General features: G+C 36.4%; 1 protein-coding gene across 2 annotated transcripts; it reads left to right on the forward strand.

Moving 5' to 3' along the window:
• Positions 1-2,560: 2,560 nt before the first annotated feature.
• On the forward strand, positions 2,561-25,910 carry Mrps31 (mitochondrial ribosomal protein S31). 2 transcript variants are annotated; one of them, XM_027928810.3, is made up of 7 exons: positions 2,561-2,740; positions 6,147-6,431; positions 9,912-10,070; positions 14,238-14,372; positions 17,741-17,814; positions 22,862-23,005; positions 25,610-25,910. In XM_027928810.3, exons 1-7 carry the CDS (start codon positions 2,616-2,618, stop codon positions 25,837-25,839), a joined length of 1,152 nt encoding a protein of 383 aa, XP_027784611.2. In that variant the 5' UTR covers positions 2,561-2,615; the 3' UTR covers positions 25,840-25,910. The 2 variants fall into 2 exon arrangements, with proteins under 2 accessions (XP_027784611.2, XP_027784612.2); XM_027928811.3 differs by lacking the exon at positions 6,147-6,431 and having other exon boundaries at positions 2,562-2,740.
• The last annotated feature ends 1,352 nt before the right edge of the window (positions 25,911-27,262 follow it).

Genomic DNA, 27,262 nt, shown 5'->3' on the forward strand with positions numbered 1-27,262 from the left:
CTCACTAAAAATGCCATGCATCTTTAGCCAGGGCCTTTTGGAAAGCTCACTTTGAGCAAGCCAGCAGCTCAATGAGGAAGCCCCAGAGAAACCATGGGGGCTGGTAGAGATGCCTAGCCAGCCTGTTTCTTTCAGCTATTCCAGCGGAAACATCATATGTGTGGGTGAAGAAACCATCTGGGATATCCAGTCCAGACTACCTGCTACGTGACTACCATCATATGGAAGACCCCAAGCTGGAACCCCCCAGCTCAGCCAAGTCAACCTAAGAACGATGAGAGAGAGTAGTTGTTTTAAGTCACTGAATTTTAGGGTAGCTTATTACACAGCATCTACCACTGGAATATAGGATGATTTTGATTTTTTCTTTTTCATGGCAGGTTTGTTGAATTGATTAATATAAAATTCACAAGGCATCTAGGACAAAGCCACTGATCCATATCAGGACTGATTTCTGTTGATTTGCTGCCTCTTGCCAAAGATGCATTGTTTTTAGAAAACATATTTCAAGGGGTAAAATGACTGGTAAGCGAAACCAAAATGAAAGAGGGAGGAGGAAAAACACTTTGACTTTTCAGGCTTGAGTTCTGTCACTTATAAATGATTGCTGTGAACGAACAGCTGTGCTAGTTACAGATTTTCAAAGGATGGATTTTAAGGAATTATTGGAATTTATTGAAGTTCTCTTTATGGTTTAATTTGTGGATAATCAGAATTATCCCATTAGTTGTCTTTCTTATTACAGTCAGGTTTTTTGAGATAAAATTTATATACAGCAAGATTCATACTTTTTAGGTGTCCATATCTCAGAGTCTTAATAAGTATGAAAGGACTTATATCCACCACTAGAATCAGGGGAGAGTATTTCAGTAACCCCCCAAAAATCCCCTCATGCCCCTTCATTGTCAATCTCCTCCTTACCTCCCCATCCCCTGGTAAACACTAATCTGATCTGTCCCTGTAGCTCCAGCTTCTTCAGGATGTTACATAAGTGGAATAATACAGGGCATGCTCTTCTTGAATCTGGGTCCTTTTACTGAACATAATGCCTTTGAGATTCATCCATGTTATTCCAGGTTAATACTTCTAATATGATATCATTTATATTGATTTTCTTATTTCTTTCTGTAGCTTTTTCTTTCTTTCTTTTTTTCTGTGCTAGCTATCAAATCCAGGGTTTCACCCATTCTAGGAAAGGTAAGTGCTCTACCACTGTGCAAAAGCTCTATCCCAATTTTTCTTATGTGTATTCTAAGGGTAGACAGAGTTATGAATAAGCTAAATAAGCCACAGGGCCAAGGCTTTTCAAAGTTTTGGCTGGGAACTCACTGCATCAGGATCATCTGAAGTGTTTTTTAGATTCTTAGATTCAGATCTATTAAGTAGAATGTCTAAGCTACTCGGTAATGTGTGTTAATACAACCCCCCCCCCCGCGCCCAACTTTATGTATGCCTAAAGTCAAAGGCCCTCAAAGATTCCAGAATGAACAAGAATGTCAAAGTTAGAGGGTTCTGCATTTGAATCTGCCTATATTAGATGTATGAAATTGGGCGGATTACTTGTTTTCTCCGTATCTATTTCTTCCTTTGTACTCTAGAATCCACTCTAGTATGTACTTTAGTATGCTATGTATGGTTCTAGAAACTAGAATTGTAGCAACATTCTGCTATGGACTCATCAATGATTTAATGCAATAACAATAAGTCAAAGCCTATGTCTTTATGGAGTACACATTCTGTCAGGGAAATATATACAATAAGCCCTTAAGCACATAAATATGTGAATTATTTTCAGATATTAATAACTACTCTGTACAAGATGACATAAGATTTTGGTGTAGAAGGTATCTATGTTAAGGTATAGTCTGGGATACTTATAACAGAGTGATCTTTTGTAAATGTCTGGAGGTAGTGGAGGACATACACAAGTTGTCATCCTTTCACATCTTTCTCTTGCATTTTTTGATATTTAAATCCATTTCTGAAAAAAATGAAACCTATTTCTCAAGTTCTGAGGCTATATTAAGAATAAAGAGTGTGTGGGGGGGAACAGTATATCAGACAGCATGCCTTATGGTAATTTTTTAAAACCTCTTTGGGGGTTGCAGATGGTTCTGAGAAGAGTAACAACTTTCCCCTAAGACAATGCAAAGTTCTGGGCCTTCTCTTACTGGAGTCATCAGCAATTTTTTTAAATATAATATTTCCTTAGTTGTCAAGGAAAGACAATATTTATTTATATGCGGTGCTGAGAATCGAACCCAGTGCCTCACACATTCTAGGTAAGTGCTCTACCACTGAGCTACAAACCCAATCCCCAATTTTGTTTAACTGATTACTCCCTCCACTCTCGGCTGTCGGGTCCAGGTCCGCCTCACATAGCGCACCCTCGCTGCACTCGAGCTTGACTCCACCTCAGAAGTGTAAATGGCTGGGAGCCTAGTTTGGAGTCTAGTTTGGGAGTCTGCGGGTTCCAGGAGGCCGCGATTGAAAGCGGAACCACAGTGACCCGCCTCTGTTTCCCACCGGAACAAGAAGGAAATGGAACGGAAGCTAGTTTGAGGGACGTTTTTGGAAAAAGGACGCGCTACTCTGGCTGCCTTCGTTTCTCGGCCATGTTCCCCATGATGTCGTCGTTTCTACCTGTTCGCCCCTTCACCCGCCTCTCTTGTCCCTCTGGAACCCCGGAAGCGTCGGTGGCTGCAATCGTGCTGCTTGGTGCTTCGCTCCGAACGGTCAGGTACTGCATTTCAGAGCTACTGGCCCCGCACCCCTCCGGTGCATTCATTTGTTGTTCCCGGCTCTCTGGGGTCGAGGTTATAACCCGCAGAGTCTAAAAGCTGTCTAATCGTCCTACAGAGAGGCGAAGTTATTTTGTCCCCCAGCCTTTTTTTTTTTTTTTTTTTTTATGGTCTCATCCCTTCCCCTTCATTTATTTAGTTTATTATTGGAAGTACTTACAGTGTGTCATTACTGGTGTTAAGCCTGGAACAAGACAGTTGGGCCATTCCCGACTGCATAGGTTTACCAAGTAGGTGATTCAAGTATAACAAAGTAACTGCTATAGCAGTTTAGGTGCGCCCAGTGTGCTGTATTCATCCAATAAGTAATTGCTGGGAGAGCAAATAGGGACACCTAAACCTTGGAGGAGAGATTTAGGGTATCCTTTCTGGAAGAGAAGCCAGGTAAAATCTGAAGGAGGACGACTGGTTGATGTGAACCAGAGAAGGTAAAGGAGTTGTATGGGCATGCTTGTTTTGGTATGCTTGGTTGTGAAAACCTAATTCCACTGCATACGTCCGTGCAAAACTGTTTGGGACCAGTTTGGTTTAATGCAGTGATGAAGCAAGTTTCTGGCAGAGGAATGGGAAGGATCAGCTGGATGGAGAAGGAAACCCCAGAGGTAGAATTAATAGGATGTGACATAATGAGATAATGGTAGAGTGGTCAGAGAGCAAAAGGTTTCAGCTGATTGCCTTAGAGGATTAAAGTATCATCAAGTGTTAACAAGAGAATGAGAAAGAGTTGTGAGAAAGAGTTTAAACATGTCAGAGTTTTTAGAACACAAAACTTTTTATGGTAGGAAGCCCATCAATCCAGAGGGTATAAAATAGGAAGTCAGTCTGAGGGAAGAGCTGTTTATTGAAGGAGGTTTTGGGTATGTTGCATTTGAAGTGCTGATGAGATGTTCTCAGTGGAAACAACAGGTGGGAAGTTAGTGTTATGGAATTTACATGATATTCCTTTAATAATTATAGATTATTTTCTTAGATACTCTAGCAGTGTGGAAAGAAAACATTGTAAAAAGATTATATGTGAAATTCATCCTCTTCATTGCCATCTTTCTGTTAAAATACCTTTAATACTAACTTTCTGATAAAAAAAAATATTTGCAGTATTTCCTTATTTTGAATTGTCCAATATAGAGTCCTGTGTATTGATTAAGATTAAGATACTGGTTGTGCAGTTTGTTTTTCATTCCAGTTTTCAAGTGCCTGATGTGATAGCCTCTGACATTTTCATAATCACAACAAATAGTTTTAGCATTTTTGAAAATTGCTCCTTATATTAAAGTGTCACTGTCCTAGCACTACTATTTGTTAGCTTTGAGAATTTAATATTATTTAACCGAGAGTCTAATGCAGGGATCAGACTGCATCAGAATCACCTGGGGTCTTAGTTAATATATAAATCCCTGAGCCCATTCCAAACTTACAAACTAAGAATCTTAGGAATCTGGTGGTGGTGGTTGTTTTGTTTTAGTAGCAGGGATTGAACTCAGGGGCACTCGACCACTGAGCCACATGCCCAGCCCTTTTTATTATTTTATTTAAAGATAGGGTCTCAATGGGTTGCTTAGCGCCTTGCTGTTGCCGAGGCTGGCTTTGAATTCTCAATTTTTCTGTCTCGGTCTCTGAAGCCACTGGGATTACAGACATGCACCACAGCACCCAGCTAATGAATAATTTTTTATACATTATACCTGCTTACTCAGCCTAACATGTTCATTAGTTTTTAAAATTCTTCAATATCAAATACCAAAGAGATATTTGACCTGCCAGAATAAATTTAGACATTTGCATTATTTAAAAGGAAAATCTTCTGTGTAATCACATGTGTTCTTTTTCATAAGTGTACCTCTTGAACAGAGCAGGACAGCTGTAATCACTGAATATTCTCTTTTCCACTTGTTTTAAAAATACCTTTATTTTGTGTGTGTGTGTGTGTGTGTGTGTGTATTTTTTTTTTTTTTTAATGTGCTGGAGATCGAACCCAGTGCCTCACGTGTGCTAGGCAGGCACTCTACCACTGAGCCACAACCCCCTTCCTCTTTTCCACATTTGCTTAACTTGCTGTTAAATAATATTTGCAGGGGGTCGTGAATTTGTATTGCACACCTGCCCTTGGCCCAGTAGATTAAATCAATATAGAACCAATTCATAGCTTTCGTTGTTTGCAGGAGGCCTGAAGCCAATTAAGTAATTAAGCTGTAAAAGCTAATTAAGCTATAACCACTTGACTGACTGACTGACTAAGCTCTAACCAATTAAGTTGTTTTATATTCTTCTCTTCAATTTTTCTATAAATGCTCTCTGGTCACCTTCTTGGTGGGAGTTTTCAGGATCTGCTCTGGTGCCAGGAGCTGCCCAATTTGCAGATTGATTTGATCATATTGTACTTTGCTCAGACTCTACTAAATTAATTAATTAATTAATTAATTTGTACCAGGGATTGAACCCAATTGAATGTAGATTGAACTCTGATCTACATTTCTAGTCCTTGAAACAGGGCCTTGCTGAGTTGCTGAGACTGGCCTCAAACTTGGTGATCCTCCTTCCTCAGCCTTCTGAGTGGTTGGGATTATAGGCATATGTCACTGTGCTTGTCTTCTACTAAATTGAATTGTCTAAGAAATTTTCCTTTTAACATTACAAGTAGTGATTGATTAAATGGTATGTCTCTCAAGAAAGTTGGTCAAAATAGCACACAGGGACTTTTGTGAGTAACCTTTCTTCATAGAGATTTTGGATTTGAGAATAATAATCATTTATTAACCATGTCAGTGTTTCCCAACTCTTTTTAATATTATGGAACCCACAGAAAATATCTGAGAGCTGGGGTTGTGATTCATTGCTAGTGTGTAAAACCCTGGGTTTGATCCTTAGCAGCAAATGAATAAAACCCATCCTGGGGTAAATGGAGGGAAAGGAAACAACAGACTTAGGAACACCAACAGTCCTGGTGTCATCCATCCACCCCAAGAACCAGGTAATCAGTATTACCTCAGCATACCTGTATCCATTTGTGGCTCATCGGTGTAGACTTAGGCTTTAGTAATCTGTCAGCTACATGATCTTGGGTAAATTCCTTCTGACTTTGTTTCCTTATCTGCAAGACTGGAACTATGCCTACCATACGGTGTTGATGTGGATATAGGAAAATGTTTAAATTATGTTGCATGAGGCTAGGTACATAGTAATTGCTAATACATGGTAAATTGCTACTGTTATAATTGTTAGTAATAATTTTAAAAAGCAAATGGAAAAGGCTTGAATTGAAAATCATTTTAAATGCAGAAGGAATGTTTTGAGTTATTAATTATTTTACATTATATTTTTCACTTTTTCTTTAATATGTCTTTACAGGACAAAAAATAATATTCCAAGATATTTTGGCACTAGCACTGTGACTTATAGCAAGAAAGATGAGCAGTGTGTTCCAACTGTTGCAAGTCCTGAGAAGACCTCAGAGAACCAAGGCAGAATAAAGGAGAATACGAAAAAAGGCTTGTTAGACATTATTAAGGATATGAAAGTTGAATTAAGCACAGTAAATGTACAAACAACAAAGCCACCCAGCAGGAAAACCCTCAAAAGTTTGGAGACAATTGGCAGGCTTCGAAGAACTCCAGGAGATGCTCCAAAGAAGGGGTAAATTGAATTGCATTTTGAATGTTTTTTGAAACTAATTTTTGAAATTCTAAAAAGCCTTTTTCTTTTACTAAAAATATTTTTAATTAGAGTACTTGGGAGATGTTGAATTAATAAACATCAGCTTATAAACACAGGAACTCAAATTACTTGAGGAATGCTTTTATTGTTTTATATTTTAAGTAATAAAACGATATTTGTATACAATCCAAAGGAAAAGAGTAGTGGGTCTAATTGAGAATTCCACACATTCTCTTATATAGTCATTAATGTTATTAACTGTCACATGGTTGCTTCTTTAAACTTAATTAACAATATCGTGTACATCTTGTTTTGAAAGTTGTTTTATGTCTGTAGAGGACTTGCTTTTTGAAATGTTTTAGCCAATATCACTCCCCAGTACTTCCCCTTTCTCTCTCCTCCCTCTCCTTGGTCCCTTTCCTCTCTTCTGCTGATCTCCCTTTCATTTTCATGAGATTCCCCACCACTACCTTTCTTTTCCTTTTTCCTCCTCTAGCTTCCACATGTGAGAGGAAACACATGACCCCTGGTTATTTCTATTCTCTGAAAATATAATCTGCCATTTCTGGTAACTTGATAACTGTAGAAAGTCAACTATAGTATAGGCAGTTGTTAGGACAAAATTGACCTTGATTGATAGATTGCATCTGACCTCAGAGCAGCAGGTATCTGATAAGGCCACCATCCTTAGGGCTTCCCTGAGAGCTTTTTCTCATCACTGCCTGTCCTTTGCAGCAACCCTGGAAACAGCTTATGGCCTTGTTTTTAAGAGCTGTTGATTGTTGTGGGGCACTAAGCCAGACAGCTCCCTGGCCTATGTGATGCAGATCTTTCTCTGTCTCTCTCTCTCTCTTTTTTTTTTTTTTGAACTTGTGATCCTTTTGCTTCAGCCAGCTGCACCACCAGGATTTGTAATGCACCACTGTGCCAGCCTGCTGTGGTTCTATCTTTTATCTTCTTTTAATTTTTTTAAGATGTTGATGGAGCTTTATTTTATTCATTTATTTATATGCAGTGCTGAGAATCAAACCCAGTGCCTCATACTTGCTAGGCAGTCCTCTACCATTGAGCCACAACCCCAGCCCTCTCTTTTATCTTCTTAATGGATAGGCCATGAATATCTGTGGGTCTCAATGTTTGGTGACACCTAACTTACATCTGGTGGTTATAGTAATGACCAAAATTTCTAGTTTCTGATTTAACATTCTTACAATCAAGGAACTTCCTGCCCTAATCATCCAGTAAGAAGGCTTCAACTATTATTAATTGATCTCCTGCTTGAAATTTAGATTATTTTCACCAGTATCAAGATGCTATGGGCTGGGTGCAGTGATCCCACCATCTTTGGGAGGCTGAGGCAGTAGGATCACAAGTTTGAGCCCAACCTGGGCAACTTAGGAGACCCTGTCTCAGAATAAAAGATAAAAAAGGGGTCTGGGGCTGTGGCTTAGTGGTAGAGCGCTTACTTAGCACATGTGAGGCCCTGGGTTTGATCCTCAGAGCCACATAAAAATAAATAAATTAATTAATTAAAGGTATTATGTTCAACTGCAACTAAAAAATAAATATTTTTTAAAGGGGGCTGGAGATGGAGCTTAGTAGTAAAGTGCCATTGTGTTCAATCTCCAGTACTGCTGAAAAAACAAATACAGCAACATGGGATGAGACTTAAGCTTGTTCATAGATCACAGTTTTGAAAGCACATTTCTTTTTTTTAACTAATTATTATATTTTGTTTTCCTGTTTTTCTCTTCCTATAAGATCTTCCATATCATAGTAAAATTCTTATAATCTTTATCCTGGAAGCTTTGGGTTTCTTTAATTTGCATATTAAATAGCAGAATATAGAAAGCCACTTAAATATATTAATTTGGATCTCATTCACTGAGGTAATTCTCAGAGAGTTTAAAAAAGTGGTGCATGGCTGTAATCCTAGTGGATCTGGGCTGAGACTGGAGGATCTTGAGTTCAAAGCCAGCTTCCACAACTGTAGGACACTAAGCAACTCGATAGAACCTATCTCCAAATAAAATACAAAATAGGTGTGGCTCAGTGGTTCAGTACCCCTGAGTTCAATTTCCAGTACCCACCCCCCCCAAGAAAACAAAAACTGGTAAATAATTTCTTCTTACATATTTTTTCTATTAACTTACTCCAGTTTACTTAGGAGTATACTTGCACATGATAGGCAAGTGCTCTATCACTGAGCTTCCAACTCTAGGCTCAGTAGGGCTCTTTGTTTGTGTATTAGGGATTGAACCCAGGAGCAGTTAACCATATCCCCAGCCCTTTTTTATATTTTATTTTAAGACAGGGTCTTGCTAAATTGCTTAAGGCCTCACTGAGTTACTGGGGCTGGCTTAGAACTTGATATCCTCTTGCTTTGGGCTTCTGTGCTGCTGCTATTATAAGAAGAGTGCCACCACACCCACCCAGCAGTAGGTTTGTTTTTTTTTTAATTTATTTATGTTTTACAATTCTGGGGATTAAATCCTTGATACTATACCACTGAGCTAAACCCCAAACTATTTAAGACAATCTCACTAGGTTGTTGGGATTGACCTCAAATTTGCAGTCCTGCCTCAGTCTCCCTAGTAGCTGAGATTACAAGAGTGCGCCATTGTTCCTGGCCAGATGTTTTAATTTTAAGCTTTTTTCTTATGGAAAACTTAAGACATATGCAAAGGAAACAAAATTGTATAATGAACCTCTGTGTACTTGTCATTTACCATTCTTGAATCATCTGTTATCTCCTGCTCAATGATGATGACTTATGGCTCCCCCCCCCCCCCCAGTTAAAATTTATATATGTCGAAGTGTACAGATCTTATCAGCAGGATTTTAACAGATGGGTAAACCCATGTAACCCACATATTTATCAAAATACAGAAAGTTTTTCATTTTTGTTTTCCTAATCAGAAGGCTTTTGTTCTGAGGCAACCGCTGTTCTGTTTATTTTTCAAATCCAATTAGTTTTGCCTGTTGAACTTGATATTTCTTTCCTTTGTTCTCATGTCTCTGAAATTCACTCACATTATTGATGGGAGCCAAGTATTATCACATTGTATGGGTAGCTCACAATTTTTTTATCCATTTTCCTGATGGTGGACCTTCAGGTTTGGTACAGTTTTGGCCTATTATGATTAGAGCTTCTATGACAGATTTAGTCACTTTTTAATTTTCTTGCAGCATGTATATATTTGAAATGAAATGACATTTAGTTAAAAATTCCATTAATTTAAAATTTTTGAGGTTTGAGTTAGTATCCTAATTCAGGAAGTATCTGTTAAAATTTTAGTTTTTCAAAGTTTATAGAAAACCACTATCTAATGTTTAAAAATTCTTAGAAATTGAATTGAGTGGTATTTTTTTGAATGACAAGTTTTCCTTCCCAAATCATTTCACTTTTCACAAAATTAGTGGCATAAGTAATTCTTCCTTTTTCATTTTCTTTTTCAGAAATGATTCCCTGAGTCCTGAGTTGGTGGAAGCTGCATCTGCTGTGGCAGATTCTCTGCCTTTTGACAAGCAGACAACCAAGTCAGAACTGCTTAGACAGCTCCGTCAGCATGAGGAAGACTCAAGGGCACAGAAGGATAGAGAAAAGACTAAAATTAGGTTAGTGGATCATTTGTGTCAGTAATGCTTATATCTCTCTTTTTTTTAAATTGATTTTATTTTTTTAAATACACAACATCGAAATGCATTACAATTCTTATTACTCATATATAGCACAGTTTTTCATATCTTTGTATATAAAGTATGTTCACACCAATTCATGTCTTTATACTTTTTTTTGCATTACAATTTTTATTACACATACATACCACAATTTTTCATATCTCTGTATATAAAGTATGTTGACACCCAATTCGTGTCTTCATACATGTACTTTGGATAATGATGTCCATCACATTACACCATCCTTGCTAATCCTCTGCCCTCTCCCTTTCCCTCCCTCCCCTCTTCCCTATCTAGAATTCATCTATTTCTCCCATGTTTTCCCTCCCTAACCCACTATGAGTCAGCCTCCTTATATCAGAGAAAACATTCAGCCTTTTTTTTTTTTGGGGGGGGGGGGTGGCTAACTAAACTTAGCATTATCTTTTCCTACATCATCCATTTACCTGAAAATGCCATGATTTTATTCTCTTTCATTGCTGAGTAAAATTCCATTGTGTATATATACCACATTTTTTTATCCATTCATCCACTGAAGGACATCTAGGTTGGCTCCACAGTTTACCTATTGTGAATTGTGCTGCTATAAACATTGATGTGGCTGTGTCCCTGTAGTATGCTGTTTTTAAGTCCTTTGGGTATTGTCCAAGGAGAGGGATAGCTGGGTCAAATGGTGGTTCCATTCCCCGTTTTCCAAGGAATCTCCATACTGCTTTCCATATTGGCTGCATCAATTTGCAGTCCCACAAGCAATATATGAGTGTACCTTTTTCCCCACATCCTCGCCAACACTTATTGTTGTTTGTCTTCATTATAGCTGCCATTCTGACTGGAGTGAGATGAATAGTAATGCTTATATCTCAAAAAATGTGTCTGGGGATGTGGCCTGGTGGTAGAATGCTTGACTGTCATGGATGAATCCATGGGTTCAATCCCTAGCACCCACTGCAAGAGAAAAAGTCAAAATGACGGATGTAATATGCATATATAAAATATACCTTGTAAATAGAATTTTAGTGATTTTTTTTAAAAAAAAACTATGTCTTAAGTAAGATTTAGTTTTGTTTTTTAATATTTTCTTTAGTTGTACATGGACACAATGCCTTTTTTAAAAATTTTATCATATATGACAGCAGAATGCATTACAAGTCATATTACACATAGTGCACAATTTTTCATATCTTTGGTTGTGTACAAACAATGCCTTTATTTATTTTTTATGTGGTGGTGAGGATCAAACCCAGTGCCTCCACACATGCTAGGCATGAGCACTACCACTGAGCTACAACCCCAATCTGAATAAGATTTAGTTTATAAAAAATAAATTGAGTAGTGAAACTTTCCTTTAAGGAAGTTACACATTTTATGCCCCTGAAAAAGAAATGGTAAATTCAGTAATGTTATTAAAAATAAATAGTAGAATGGCAAAGAAGAATTAAAAAATAAAAATAAAATAGTTTCTCTGAGGCAAAAGATCTCTATAATGAAAACTATAGACCACTAAAAAAAGAAATTGAAGAAGACTTTAGAAGATGGAAAGACATCTCAGGTTCTTAGATAGGCAGAATTAATATTGTCAAAATGGCCATACCAGAAGCACTGTACAGATTCAACACAGTCACTATCAAAATTCCAATGACATTCTTCACAGAACTGGAAAAAGCAATTCTGAAATTCATTTAGAAAAATAAGAACCCAGAATAGCCAAAGAAATCCTTAGTATGAAGAGTGAAGCAGGAGGCATTGCAATATTGGATCTCATATTACAGAGCTATGGTAACAAAAGCAGCATGGTACTGCCACCAAAACAGGCAGGAAGACCAATGGAATAGAATAGAAGACACAGAAACAAAACGTCAAAGGTGCCAAAAATATTTTGGAGAAAAAATAGCTTTTTTAACAAATGGTGCTGGGAAAACTGGAAATCCATTGTAGTAGAATGAAACCCATGTCTCACACCCTATGCAAAAGTCAACTCAAAGTGGATTGAAGACCTAGGAATTAGACCTTGTAGTTCCTAGAAGAAAATGTAGGTCCAACACGCCAGCGTGTCAGCACAGGAATTGACCTCCTTAACAAGACTCCTAAAGTGCAAGAAATAAAATCAATAAGTGGAATGGTATCAAATTGAAGAACTTCTGCACAGCAAAGGAAATATGAGTGTAAAGAGAGAGCCTACAGAATGGGAGAAGATCTTTGCCACCTGTTTCTCAAGAGCATTAATATATAGAGTACACAAATAACTCAAAAAAATTTTTAATACTTTACAATTTTTAATAATTTTATTTTATTTATGTACCACTGAGCCACAACCCAGTCCCTCAAAAATTTTAATACAAAAACAAAAAACCCAGGAAGTGGGCAAAAATAACTAAACAGACACTTCTCAAAAGAAGAAATACAAATGGTCAACAAATATATGAAAAAAATGTTCATCTCTAGCAATTAGAGAAATTTAAATTAAAACTACATTGAGATTTCATCTCACTCCAGTCAGGGTGGCAATTGTCAAGACTACAAATAATAATAAATGTTGGTAAGGATGAGGGGAAAAGGTACACTCATTTTTGCTGAGACTACAAGTTAGTGCAACCACTATGGAAAGCAGTATAGAGAATCCTTAAAAAACTAAGAATGGATCCACATATGACTCAGCTATCCCACTCTTCAGCATATATCCAAAAGATTTAAAATCAGTATACTACAGTGATGCAGCCACATCAGTAGCAGCACAATTCACAATACCAAAACTATGAAGCCCATCTAGGTGCCCTTCAGTAGATAAATGAATAAAGAAAATGTGGAATGTATACACATTAGAGTATTACTCCAACCACAAAGAAGAATGAAATTATGGCATTTGCTGGTAATTGGAATGAACTGGAGACTATCATGCTAAGTGAAATAAGCCAGTCCTAAAAATCAAAGTTTGATCCAAAATTTGGGGTGGAGGTGGGGGTAAAAAGAAAAAGAAAAAAGGGAAAAAGGAACAGGAAATTTCACACCAAAACAGAGACAAGATCAGTAGAGTAGGGGATTGAGGAGGAAGAAGGAACTGGAAAAGGAAAGAACCGTAGAATGATACTGAATTTTTGTATGTGAATGCATGATATGGCATGGTGGTTCCCACCATCAGATGTATCCACAGGCACTAATTTTAAAAAAGTAAATAGATTGAAGAGGGATTGAGAACTAAATTAGAGTGGGTTGTGTTCCATGTTTTTGTGAGTATGTCAGGATATTTCCTGGTATTGTATATAACTAAAAAGAATTTTTAAAAAATAGTTTCAGAAAATGTACTTAGTTAATTTGCTGGTTTTGTACATAATGTGATAATGAACAGACATGTTTCCTTTCGTCTTTCTTTTCTTTCTTTTTTTTTTTTTTTTGTTACCAGGGATTCAACTCAGGGGCGCACTCGAACACTGAGTCACATCCCCAGCCCTATTTTGTATTTTATTTGGAGTTGCTTAGCACCTTGCTTTTGCTGAGGCTATCTATGAACTCTCAGTCCCCCTGCCTCAGCCTCCCAAGCTGCTGGGATTGTAGGCGTGCACCACTGCGTGGCAATTTGTTTTAAATGAAGCTTTCACTTCCTTTTTTGTTTTTTTGTACTGGGGATTGAACCCAGGGTTGTTTAACCACTGAGCCACATCCCCAGCCCTTTTTGTGTTTTATTTAGAGACAGGATCTCACTGAATTGCTTAGAGCCTTAAAGAACACCTTCAAAAGACGAGTAAGCTGGATGAAAGTGTGCACGTTTGTAATTCCAGCAGCTCGGGAGACTGAGGCAAGGAGGATAGCAAGTTTATAGCCAGTCTCAGTGAGTTGGTGAACCCCTGTCTCAAAATGAAAAGTGCAGTGATAAAGCCCTCCAGAGTTCAATCTCCAATTAAAAAAAAAAAAAAAAAAAAATTAGTAAACATAAATTTTAATGGTCTATAGTATGTGAATATTAAAATGTAACTTTTTAAATTTAACATTTTATGCTTCATTAGTGCATGAAAATGAAATAAGAATTTTTCTCCTATTTAAAAAACATTTATTACTGTTGTATAGCTAACTTTAATATGAAGTGTTTTTTTTTTTTAATTTCTGTTTCAGTAATATATTATCAGATATGAAAATTGCCAAATCTGCTACGGCTAGACTTAGCACAAGACCAGAGCATCAGATTCAGTTTGATGAAGGATCTGATCATTCTCTCAGCCAGGAGAAGACAGCTGATCTTAAAAAAAGGTATTCAGGCTTTCCAGTCTATTGGATTTTGTTGGTATTTTTTTTTTTAACATTAACTGTAAATTTACTTTATTCTGTGTTATTGCAATTGCTGATAGTTATTTGAGCATTATGGATACTCTGCCTATATCTTATTACTCTCTGGATGCTATTTCCTAGAGAGGAAAAATCTTGTGCATTTAGCAGTTCTACCTTTTTTTGTACTATAAAGCAAAATGGGTCTTGCCTCAGAGCTGCCCATGTTAAATAGGGGTCCCCCGATTTAGAGTAAGTGGAGCTGACTGAATTCTGAACAAATGAATGTTTTACAAGAAGCATTATTTTTCATTCTGAATGTTTCTAACACTGGATGTTTATATACCTTTATCTCTCTATAGTCCTCTTTCATCATATCTTAAAGAAACAACCCATATTAAAAAAAAAAAGAAAGTGATAGATATTTATAGAAACTTGAATTTGCTAATTTATAACTTTTTGTGGTGTTGAAATAAGCTGCATAGTTATTTTACAATTGAAAGCTGCTCTATATTTACATAAAGTTTCTGTATTTTCTCTCCTTTAAGCCCAGAAAGCGACATTTGGGGAGAGGGAACCAGATATTTAGCATTATCTGACAAAAACTAACTTGTCTTTGACAGTAAGTGTGAACTGGTTGTGGAGGCACATGCCTATTTACCAACCACTTGGGAGGCAGGACCGTCACAAGTTCCAAATAAGCCTGGGAAACTATAGAGACCCTGTCTCCAAAAAAAAAAAGGAGGGAGCAGAATGTTCTCAAATTGGAGTAGTTTCAATGCATTGTATATTCTGAGGGATTTTGTCTGAAATAGAATCTGAGGAACTTATTTGACTTGGCTCCTTCCAGATCCTAAATTACCATGTTGTGGGGCAGGTCACTCAGAAAACATACCAAGTTCCAGTTTTGTCCAAATTGAAGAGTCTTTGTTTAGCCCATCGGCCGGCAACTGCTCCCCACAAGACCCATAACTGTCTCTGCAAGGAACAGCCCTGAGCCTGAGCATTTTAGGATATTTAAAGGCAAAAACCACATCTGGGTTAACATAGCTGCAAGCAAGCAGGTATAGAAGCTAAATTGGGCAGTTAGTGAGACAGTGCAGTGGGTACACTGGTATTTCCCATGGGACTTCCAGGTTGGTATAGCAACAAGCAAGCAGAAGGGAAGTGGGTCAAAATGACCCTAGTTAAGTACAAGTTAGAGAATGGTTTCTAACATGTAGACAATCAATCACTGACAAGGTATATTGCCCAAGAAAAATGGAAACCAAAGAGAACAATTTTTCATTTTATGAGAATTGCTATTTTGTGTTGCCAAATATGTTATGCTAGGTAACTATTAATGGGTACAGAAGCAGGGCTTTCCCATGGGAGAAGCATTTCTTACATGATATGGAGTCTAAGGGTAAAATGGAGTCTGTTTGGTCATTGACCATATAGCCTGGTCCATAACAACCGATTTGTACTGGAAGACTGAAAAAGGTGGTCAGCATTTAACAGAGGAAGTTCGGTTAAAAGTGACTTTGGATGAATATTTGAATTACTAATTTAAAATGATTTAATGTCTGTGACATGTTATTGAATACTTGAGGTTTGACTCACTAATTCATTGAATCAGTCTTCTTTCCGTGGTTCTGTGTAACTACTTCTGAATGGTTTATCATAACTTGATTTTTAATAATATTAGCTGCCATTGAAAATTAGAAAACAACAAGGGAGAGGCTTAACAAAGTAAGGGAGGGGTTTCTGTGCATATAATGACTGCATTAAAAAGCGACTAAAGCTGGGCATGCCTTAGGAAGCTGCAGCAGGAGGATCAAAAGTTTAAGACCAGGCTCAGCAACTTAGCAAGATCCTAAGTAACTTAGAAAGACCTTGTCTCAAAATAAAAGATAAAAATCCAGGACTGGGCTGATTCTTTGAGTTATAGACTGAGAGGTATTAGGTACAGTGCACTGGCTTTGGAGTCATACTGGCCTGCTTCAAAATCTTGGCACTGCCACAGACTAATTCCATGACTGGAGCAACTTGTTTAACCTTAATTTCCTATAAAATGCTCAAAGTGAAGTAGCTTAAATGACTTTCTTGAGGAGTAGAGGAGAAATTTGAATCAATTGTCAATTACATAGTAGATACTTAGTGAATGTTCATCACCTTCCGTGTTAGTAGATTCCTCTTAAATTTCCATACTTTGCCAATGCATTCCATCTTTACCGTGAATTTAATCATCCTTTTTGCTTGTTATACACTTGTGGGAAAGTAGGGTAGGAAAATGAATGCAAAGCACTGAAGATAGTTCTTTCTGGAGCATAAAGGTATTTATTTACAAAATATTTGGAATCATGCTAGAGGAAAACATGTGATTTGAGATCGCTTCTAATTTTAATACACTATTTACACTTTTTCCAGTTAGCTTTGTTTAGTAGAGAAAAATATTTTGATCAGAGAAGTATTACAAATTGTTTTAAAAACAAATTCTCCAGTTTATAAACTGGTTTTTAATCTGCCAATATATTCATTCAAGTAAATATGTAAATTGATCCATAAAGCAGTTGATTAAAATTGTACCAGAAGTTACCTGTTAACTCTCTGATATTAATTTCAATAGTTAATTAAAAATAGTTATATAAAGAAAGTTAATATTTTAAACATCAGAGTGATTGCTTTATGAAAGAGAATGTTGCCGGATGCAGTAGCAAACGCACGCTTCTAATCTCAGCGGCTCAGGAGGCTGAGGCAGGAGGATTGAAAGTTCAAAGCCAGCCTCAGCAATTTAGTGAGGCGCTAAACAAGTCACTGAGACCTTGTTTCTAATAAAATATAAAATAGGGCTGGGGATGTTGCTCAGTGGTCAAATGCCCCTGAGTTCAATCCCTGGTACACCCCCCCACCAAAAAAATAAATAAAAGAGAATGTTTTGATTTAGCTGTGCAATACTTTATAACTACAATTGTAGTTAAACGTTGCATTGTTTTCTGCTGTTAAAACAATGTAAACTTTAGAAGCTTATATTTTAGTGTATTTTTGTAGCTTTCCATAATACTAGGTCTTAATACACTTTTATATGGAAGGGATCAAATAAAAATTATGGTGAATTAAACCAATCTTTTCCATTAGGTGAATTGAAAATTAAACTATTTTAAATGGTTTGTTGTATTTGTGAAGCAAAAATTCAAATGTCATTATCAGTCCTAACAGCATGGCAGTTTAACTATAATGGCTGATGTGGTTCATTGGAATTATTTTTCATTTCTACATAGAATATTTCAAGTAAAAGTTTTCTTCTTATAAACAGTTTTTGTTGACAGTTTATATAGTCATTAAGAAATGTTTTTTTCTGTTTTTGCTCTTAGGAAAAATTTATTCAAGGGGAAGAGGCTTAATATTTTTGACATTGAAACATTTTCTGAAAAAGCACCTGAAACAGGTTTGTTAAGAAATAAACAGCAGGGGCTGGGGATGTGGCTCAAGCGGTAGCGCGCTTGCCTGGCATGCGTGTGGCCCAAGTTCGACCCTCAGTACCACATACAAACAAAGACGTTGTGTCCGCTGAAAACTAAAAAATAGATATTTAAAAAAATTAAAAAGAAAAAGATAAACAGCAAAAATAAATTAATTAATTAAAAAAGAAATAAACAGCCCTCAAATGGAGAAACATTTTTGTCTTTCAAAGATGTTCTTAGAATTTTGATTACATAATAGTTGGTACTTTAGTATTCTCTCCTGTCATTTTTCTGGATCATGCTTTTGAATGTATGCTTATGAATGTAATCGTTGACACTACTAGTTTTGGTCAGATTTCCCCCTTAAAACAGCACATTCTGTGGGGCCATGGGAAGGAAGTTGGTTCTACCAGTTGAACAATCCAGAGATATGGATTGACTACTGGTATCACATAAATCATTAATCAGCACCCACTATTTGCAATGCAACTCTGTGCTCTTACATAAAGAAAAGATGAGTTGCGATTCTTGCTTTTGGGCAACCTACTGTCTAAAAGTGGAGATCACACTTATAGAAGTAACTTTCTGAAATGAGGTAGTGACTGTTCAAGAGATGGAAAGAACATATATTCAGGGAATATATGTAGCAGACTTGTTTTTTTTGTTTGTTTGTTTTTGTAGTTCTAGATGGGGATTATACCTTTATTTTATTTATTTTTGTATGCAATGCTAAGAATCAAACCCAGTGCCTCACACATGCTATGCAAGCGGTCTGCCACCGAGCCCCAGCCCCGTATTTTTTCTTAAAACTTGGTTAGTCTTTGTTCTGTGCTTGCCCTGTTCTTTGAGTAAGATGTCAAAGCCTTCAAATTCTCCATTTTAAATCTAATCAAAAGAAATAATTAACTTTAAATTTGGTTTCTTGATGAAATAAATTTTTAAACACTCAATAAAAGTTGTTTCCTGCTTATGAACATGAATCTTGGAGAAGTAATGTATATGAAGTTAGGTTCTCCTAGGCCAACCTCCAATGTTGTATTTAATCTTACTACCACTTACTAATATAAACATCTGATTTTTCCACTATTCAGTCAACATGATTTTGGGGGCTAGGTCTCACTCATGTTTGTATACCCTGAATCACCTAGCCATGTGGTTTATAGATATTAGGAATTATCTTAAATTGTAAATCCTGCAGGTCATGGTGGCACAAACCTATAATCCAAGCTACTTGGGTGACTGAGCCAGGAGAATCCCAAGTGCAGGGCCAGTCTGAGCAGCTTAGTGAGACCTCGTCTCAAAATAAAAACTAAAAAGGGCTAGATTGTAGTTCAGTTGAGTGAACCTGGGCTCAATCCCAGTACCACAAAAAAACAAATCAAAACAAAAAAACACTTTAATCCTTTTTTAATACAATGAGCCAAAAACTAAATATCCATAGGGGAAGGAAGTTGATGCAGCCAGTGTTCATTCACTTGAACTGAAGATGAAGCAATAGAACAACCCCCTTCTTAAATTGTGAAAACCTGCATTTTGTTGTATATGGTGAAAAGGAAGTGCTAAATATGCAGGCATGGAGAGAGATTCTCCAGTGGCATCTGTTAAGCTTGCCTCAAAGAGGAATTTGTTGTTAGGAGTGCTGCTGTTGTCCACCTAATGAACAGCCACAAGAGAGACTTGGATCTTAAAGGAGTCAGCTTTCTTTACCAAAAAAAAAAATATATATATATATATATATATATATATATATATATATATTTTTTTTTTTTTTTTTATTCAATATCTCACACATGATAAACAAGTTCTCTACCACTGAGCTACATAACCAGTCATTTTTGTTTTTACTTTTAGTTTTGAGACAGGCTCTCACTAAGTTGCTGTAAGCTATCCTTGAGCTTATGATCCTCCTGCCTCAGCCACCTGAGTCTCTGGGATTATAGGTGTGCATTATCACAGCCAGCGTACTTTAAAAAATTGGGAGTATTATGTATTAATTTACTGTAATGAAGATACTGTTCTACTAAACTATACTTGTATGAGTCTAAAGAATATATTTTGTTCAGTTAACACAAGAATAGCATCAATATAGGAACTTAAATTTAACAGTTGTTCATGGTTCTTTCCTTACCTGCCTAAGTAATACCTACAGTATAGTTAGCATTCAGTAATTATTTATTGACTAACATAATGAGTTCTTCTCTCCCATGATTCCCATAATTTCCATCAAATTCTTAACCACTGCAGCAAAAGGACAGAGAGTCCTACTAGTTATCTCAAAGTAATCTAAATCTTACTGGAAAGAGACTTGGTTTGGGGTAGAATTAGATTCAAATTCATATTCTTCCATACTATCCCCTGAGTCCCATTTACTCACCTATAAAATGAGAGCTACCGCAGTCTGGCTGGGCACAAAGTAACGGAGCCGCCATAAAACCTTGTAGGTTCAAACAGCAACTCTTTATTCCCCAACTCTCACCTGCACTCTCCACACACTTCCCGGGAATACACTCCCTCCACCAGGCTTCATGCGCCAATTCTCACGGAACCCCAGAGAACTCAACGGGAACTCCAAAGTAGCGGGTGCCCGAGGCAGCATGATCCGCTGTAATCTCGGAGCCACCCTATTCCCAGCAGGAACCGCCTGATCTCAGAGCCGCCTATAGAGCAGGGTCACCTTTCAACCATTCCCTCTAGCAAAATGCCAGGCGTCATTCCGACTAAACTGTGGCTCTCAACAAGAGCTAGTGCATACATCTTGAGGATTAAAAGAGATGATCTAAGTATCAGGTACAATACCTGGAACACAGGAGATGTTTAAAATATGGTTGTAACTATTAACAAATATAAGGATAATACAGTGATGGTAATGAAAAGGACATCGGTTGATCAGTGCCTACTGAATAAATAAATAAAACCAAGATAATTATTTCATTGTTACAATTACTCTGTAAATATGTCTAATTGGGCCAAACTGGTGTGATCTTTTGTCTGTAACAGATGATCTAGACCATTATATGTAATACCACCAGTTGATGTAGACATGTTTGTGCACATACAGGCTCATAGGAGCAGCTTCAAAATAAAGCAGAATAGGTAAAATAAGGCTTACCTAGGCATTCTAAATGAGCTCCTTGTTGGGATGGCTTAGGAGGCTCGGCAAAAGTGAGTAAAGCAGAATAAGTCTTATGTGATCCGTGCCTTTCAGCCAGAAATTTCCTAGGAACAAAATTTATTCTAAGGAAAGGATTATAAATATGCACAGAGGTATGTGGTGCAATTAAAAGAAAAATTAAGCACAGCAGTGCCAATCTTCAGGCAACTATTGAGCTACTTTCTGTTACACTATAGATGAGTTTGCATCTCTTAAGTGAAAATACACAGCATGTACTCTTGGGTCTGACTTCTTTTACTCAGCATAATTATTTGGGATTTATCCACACTGTTGCGTGTATCAGTAATTAGTTTTTATTGCTGAGTAGTATGTGTCTGTATAGCTGTAGGGACATTTGGGTTCTTTCTCAATTACAAGCCAGTTTTGACTGTTTTAAATAAAGCTTCTATGAACTTTCTAGTATAATCTTTTTTTTAACATTTATTTTATTTAGTTATAGGTGGACACAAGACCTTTATTTGGTGCTGAGGATCAAACCCAGTGCCTCACGCACGTTGGGCAAGTGCTCTACCTCTGAGCCATAACCTCAGCCCTCTAGTATAATCTTTATGTGAACATTTGTTACCTTTCTCTCTCAGGTGAATATCTAGGAGTGAAATGGCTATGTTGAATTGTTGAGTATTCTTAACTTTTTAAGAAACAGGCAGTTTTTCCAAAGTGCTTATACCATGTTACTCTTCCACCAGCAGTGAAAGATGACTTAAATTTTAAAAATAAGTAAATGATTGAAGAATATAACATGATAATGGTAATGAATCAACATTGATACCACCTTACTCATAGGATACTAGTATTAAATTAATTTATGTATTTAAAAAACATTAGCTGGGGCTGGGGATGTGGCTCAAGTGGTAGCGCGCTCGCCTGGCATGCATGCGGCCCGGGTTCGATCCTCAGCACCACATACAAACAAAGATGTTGTGTCCTCTGATAACTAAAAAAAAATAAATATTAAAAAATTCTCTCTCTCTAAAAAACATTAGCTGGGTGTGGTGGCGCATGCCTGTAATCCCAGCAGCCCAGGAGGCTGAGGCAGGAGGATCACAAGTTCAAAGCCCACCTCAGCAATGCCAAGGTACTTATAGCAACTCAGTGAGACCCTGTCTCTAAATAAAATACAAAATAGGACTGGGGATGTGGCTCAGTGGAACTCAGTGGTCAAGTGCCCCTGAGTTCAATCCCTGGTACCACCTCCTCCCCCCCCAAAAAAAAAAAATAGCATAGAGTGTTCAGTATCCGTTTGTACTTCTGTCGTTATTATTACATTAACTTCTTTTGTCTTTAATAATGGTAATGCATTAGTGACAAATTTTGTCAGACTGAAAATAGGCTGGACTTTAAAGATCAAAATCATCTATCAGGACCAAGCATGGCAGTACGCACCCATAATCCCAGAAAGTCAGGAGGCTGAGGCAGGTGAATCCCAAATTCAGGGGTCAGCCTGGGCCACTTAGTGACATCCTGTCTTAAAATAAAAAGAGCTGGAGATGTAGCTCAGAAGTAGTATGTCCCTGGGTTTAATCCCTAGAACTGCCCTCCCCCAAAAAAGACATAATATATAAAATATATTAATATTCATGAAAACACCCTTGAACAAAACACAAATTCCTTTTTTCCTTTGAAATAGAGCAGTAATTGTTCAGAATTGTAGTAATATAGAAATTAAAGCTTACCATTATTGTAGTTATAATCTTTATAATTTTTATTGCAGTTTTAGCTCTCCGCTTTTGTTATATACTGTTTAGTTGTGAATATCAGTGTCTGAAAATATATTATCAAATCAGAATTGATTATAGCATTTTAAAGAAGAAATACATTTATGTTGACTTGTGCTTACTTAAAATATTTTTATGATACAGAGACATCACCTTCTATTTGGGATGTGGAATTTGCTAAGCAACTAGCTGCAGTAAATGAACAGCCCTATCAGAACGGGTTTGAAGAAATGATTCAGTGGACAAAGGAGGGGAAACTCTGGGAATTCCCAGTCGACAATGAAGCAGGTATGTGTTAATTTCAGAAGTTTATAACATTGATTTGAGACCATGTTTAGAAAATGTTCATTTTTAGAATTTGGATGTTTATATGAACCTGAAACACTGCAGATGTCTTCATGGTGTCCTAGAAGAAATCTGACAATGTTTTTGAAAAGTGTTCGAATTTTATTTAATTCTATGTATTTGATAAGGAAAATAAAAAAGTAAAAGGTCTTTTTAAGTTTCTAAAGTTTTCCTATAGAAAGCAGTATTTTATAATGATATAAATCAATTTCTTTTTTCTTTTTTTTTTTAGAGAGAGAGAGAGAATTTTTTGTTTTAATATTTATTTTTAGTTTTCAGCGGACACAACATCTTTGTTTGTATGTGGTGCTGAGGATCGAACCCGGGCCGCACGCATGCCAGGCGAGCGCGCTACCACTTGAGCCACATCCCCAGTCCCAATTTCTTTTTTTTAATATTTTTTAGTTTTTAGGTAGACAAAATATCTTATTTTACATTTATATGGTTCTGAGGATCACATAAAATGATATGAATTTCTGTGGCATTAAAGGATTGAGAACTACACGTAATACTTTCTAGTTACTAAGCAGGACATTCTTTGCTGGTTATGAGATTACAGTTCAATTTTGGAAAACATTTCAACTCTTAAAGTTTTATGTTCATGTCTTTTACCCATAAAACCACTGCAAGGTACACTTAAAAGCTGCTCAAAGCAGAAATATTAGGAAAGTTTAGAAATCTTTGCATACTGTAAACGCTTTGAACTGGTAATGGAATATTATTTACTTTCCTGGGTGTTTTCTGAAGATGTTTTATCTTCCTCCTTGCACTATGCTGTTTTTTCTTTTATGGCACTCATGTTGTCATGAGTTGAAACAGTCTCATTGAATTTTCTAGGTGCATTTTCAATTGGAAGATGTCCATTTATTCTTATGGTAAGATTAGCTAGAAGTTGCAGACACCTAATTCAGGAAATGTAGTCTATATTTTAAGCTTTGAGGTATTATGATATCAGTGTAATATTTTAATCTTTTATATTCTTTCATTTTATATTTTTTCTGATTAATAAGTAGGATGAAAACTTAAGCATTAGAAATTGACTTATATATTGGCTGGGGTTTGTGGCTCAGTGGAAGAGTGCTCGCCTAGCATTCATGAGGCACTGAGTTCGATCCTCAGAACCATATAAATGTAAAATAAGATATTGTGTCTACCTAAAAACGAAAAAAAAAAAGAAATTGACTTAAATCATTATAAAATACTGCTTTCTATAGGAAAACTTTAGAAACTTAAAAGATCCTTCAGCAGACTCTTAAGGAGTATTCACATGGTATATATGCAGTAGTGTAGCATGCTGCATTTTGTCTGTATTTTTTTTTTTTTTTTTGGTACTGGGGATTTAACCCAGGGGTGCTGTACCACTGAGTTACTTCCCCAGCCCCTCTTATTTTTTTGAGACAGTCTCACTTGAACTTGAGATTCTTAAACTTGAGATCCTCTTGCTAGGATTACAGGCATGTACTGCTGTACCTGGCAACAGTGTTTTTTTTGTTTTTTAATATTTTTAGTTGTAGATGGACACAGTACCTTTATGTTATTTATGTATTTTTTATGTGGTACTGAAGATCGAACCCAGTGTCTCACACATGCTAGGCAAGTGCTCCCACACTGAGCTACAACCCCAACCCCGAAAACAGTGTATTTCTTAAAGTATTGTGGTTTGTGTATCAGGGTAATACAAACAGACCAAAGACTTTTTATTTGTGCAAACCTGAGTACAAACATGAGCTATCAGTTAATAGCCATTTGCCTTTCAGGAAATTATTTAACTTTCTGGTCCTCAGTTTCCTCATCTGCAAAATTAAGGATACCTCACTGGAAGAGTGTGAGAATTTAATAAGATATTCAGTTGCTCTGCAGTTCCTGACATATGATGTTGTAATAGATAGCATATACTTGGATCATATTTTTATGTACACTGTGCCAATCTCTATTTTATGGTATATTTAGACCATTTACCTACAACATAATTGTTGGTTTGTTAGGACTTAAGTCTGTCCTATTTTATTATTTGTTTTTGGTTCATTTTCCCTATTTCTCATTCCTATTTATCTTCTTTCTCCCTCCCTCTTTTTCTCTTCCCTGTACCAGAGATTGAACCCAATGGCATGTTACTACTGAGCTACATTTCTATCCCCGTCCCAGCCTTTTTCATAGTGAAATGGGATTTCTAACTTGCCCTAGTTTCTTTGCTTTTTGTGGTCTGCCTGAACTTTTTTTGTGATTTCTTCTTGTTTTATTTACATATTTTAAAATATAGTTTGTGTAATTTTCTTAGTGGTTGCTCTTGATATTAAAATATTAATAATAATTGTTTCTGTACTTTGAACATTTGCTGTATTCTAGGCATTGTGTGTGTCTGTTTAATCTTTACCAAAAACCCTAAGAAGGTACTCTTTTAATTGTATTTACCTGAGGAAATTGATGATCAATTGAAATTGAAGTTAATTAATTTGCCTAAAGTCACAGTGGTTAAATTGGTGGGTAAACCTTGGTCTGACTCCCAAGTTTATGCATTTAACTATATTTTATGTCTTATTTTCCTAGGTTTTGATGATGATGGTTCAGAATTTCATGAACATATATTTTTGGATAAACACCTGGAGGGTTTTCCAAAACAAGGACCAATTCGCCACTTCATGGAGCTGGTGACTTGTGGCCTTTCCAAAAACCCATATCTGAGTGTTAAACAGAAGGTCGAGCACATAGAATGGTTTAGAAATTATTTTAAAGAAAAAAGGGACATTCTAAAAGAAAATAACATACAGTTTAATTAAAACAGTGGAAATTTTTATTTCAAGCTGTTGGAGATGGATATTATAACTAAATAAAATAATTTTACTAAAAATTTCATCTGATTTGACTGGTTTAAAAATAGAATTTTTTTTGAAATATGACAGTACCTGAAAAATATCCTTGTATGGAAAAAAAATCACTAGCATTCATAGGTTCAAAAGAATATCTGAGAATTAATAGTAACTTTAGACAATTTCCCCCAAACATTTTTATTTTTATTCAGTGACTGTACTTTGAAATACAATTCATTTATGAGCCATATATTTGATGACATCAAATTGCTTACATTATATTGTTTTTTTTGGTATGATACAATAACTGAAACAGGCTAACTTTATAAAGAAAAAAAAAAGGTTTGTTTAGCTCATCACTTTAGAAATTGGAAGTTCACACAACATAGTGTGAGCTCTGACAGGGGCCTCATCAGAAAGGGCAGGAGTAAAGATGGGAGGAAGACATGAGATCTTTTTTTTTTTTTAAGAGAGAATTTTTTTTTTTAATATTTATTTTTCAGTTTTCAGCGGACACAACATCTTTATTTTATTTTATGTGGTGCTGAGGATCGAACCCAGCGCCCCGCACATACCAAGCGAGCACGTTACCACTTGAGCCACATCCCCAGCCTCAAGACATGAGATCTTGAAGTAAGAAGTGAGAGAGAATAGTCCCTTCAGAGGGCATGTCCCTAATGACCTACTTACTAGGTCCCACTTTTTTAAAATCAGAGATTTAACCTAGGGGCACTTAAACACAGAGCTACATCCCCAGCCCTTATTTTTATTTTGAGACAGGGTCTTGCTAAGTTACTTATGGCCTCGCTAAATCACTTAGCCTGGCTTTGAACTTGGTATCTTTCTGCCTGAGCTCCCAAGTTGCTGTGATTACAGGTGTGTGCAACTGTGCTCAGCCAGGCCCCACTTCTTAAAGGTCTACTGCTTCTACATTGAGGACCAACTCTCTAATATATGAACCTTTAGAGGACATGCTCAAACATCAAAATCATTGTAGGGCTGTTGTAACATTTGAGATGATTTGTAGACATTCATATGCATAGAATATATATGTATATTTATATATAATATAAGTAATTGCATGTATTTTATTTCACACCAAATTACCCTTGCATAAGACTAGGTCAGTATAAACAGATAAACTTCTAGAAAAAAAAGGGCTTATTCTAATCTCTTCTAGTATTTTCATGTTAAACTATGACTATTTTCCATAATGGTGCTCAGCATTGTGATTCTATTTTCATACAACTGAAAGGATTGAAGATTCTTTTAAAAAATAAAAAAATCACAAAACAAGATTTAGTTTACATTGGTCCCAAGCTAGCAATGTCCAGGACCCTGGTACAAGTCAACAAGAATCATGCAAAATAATTTACGATACTGCAGGCTACAA

This window comes from Marmota flaviventris, chromosome 4 (genome assembly GCF_047511675.1).
Source record: "Marmota flaviventris isolate mMarFla1 chromosome 4, mMarFla1.hap1, whole genome shotgun sequence".
NCBI lineage: Eukaryota > Metazoa > Chordata > Mammalia > Rodentia > Sciuridae > Marmota > Marmota flaviventris.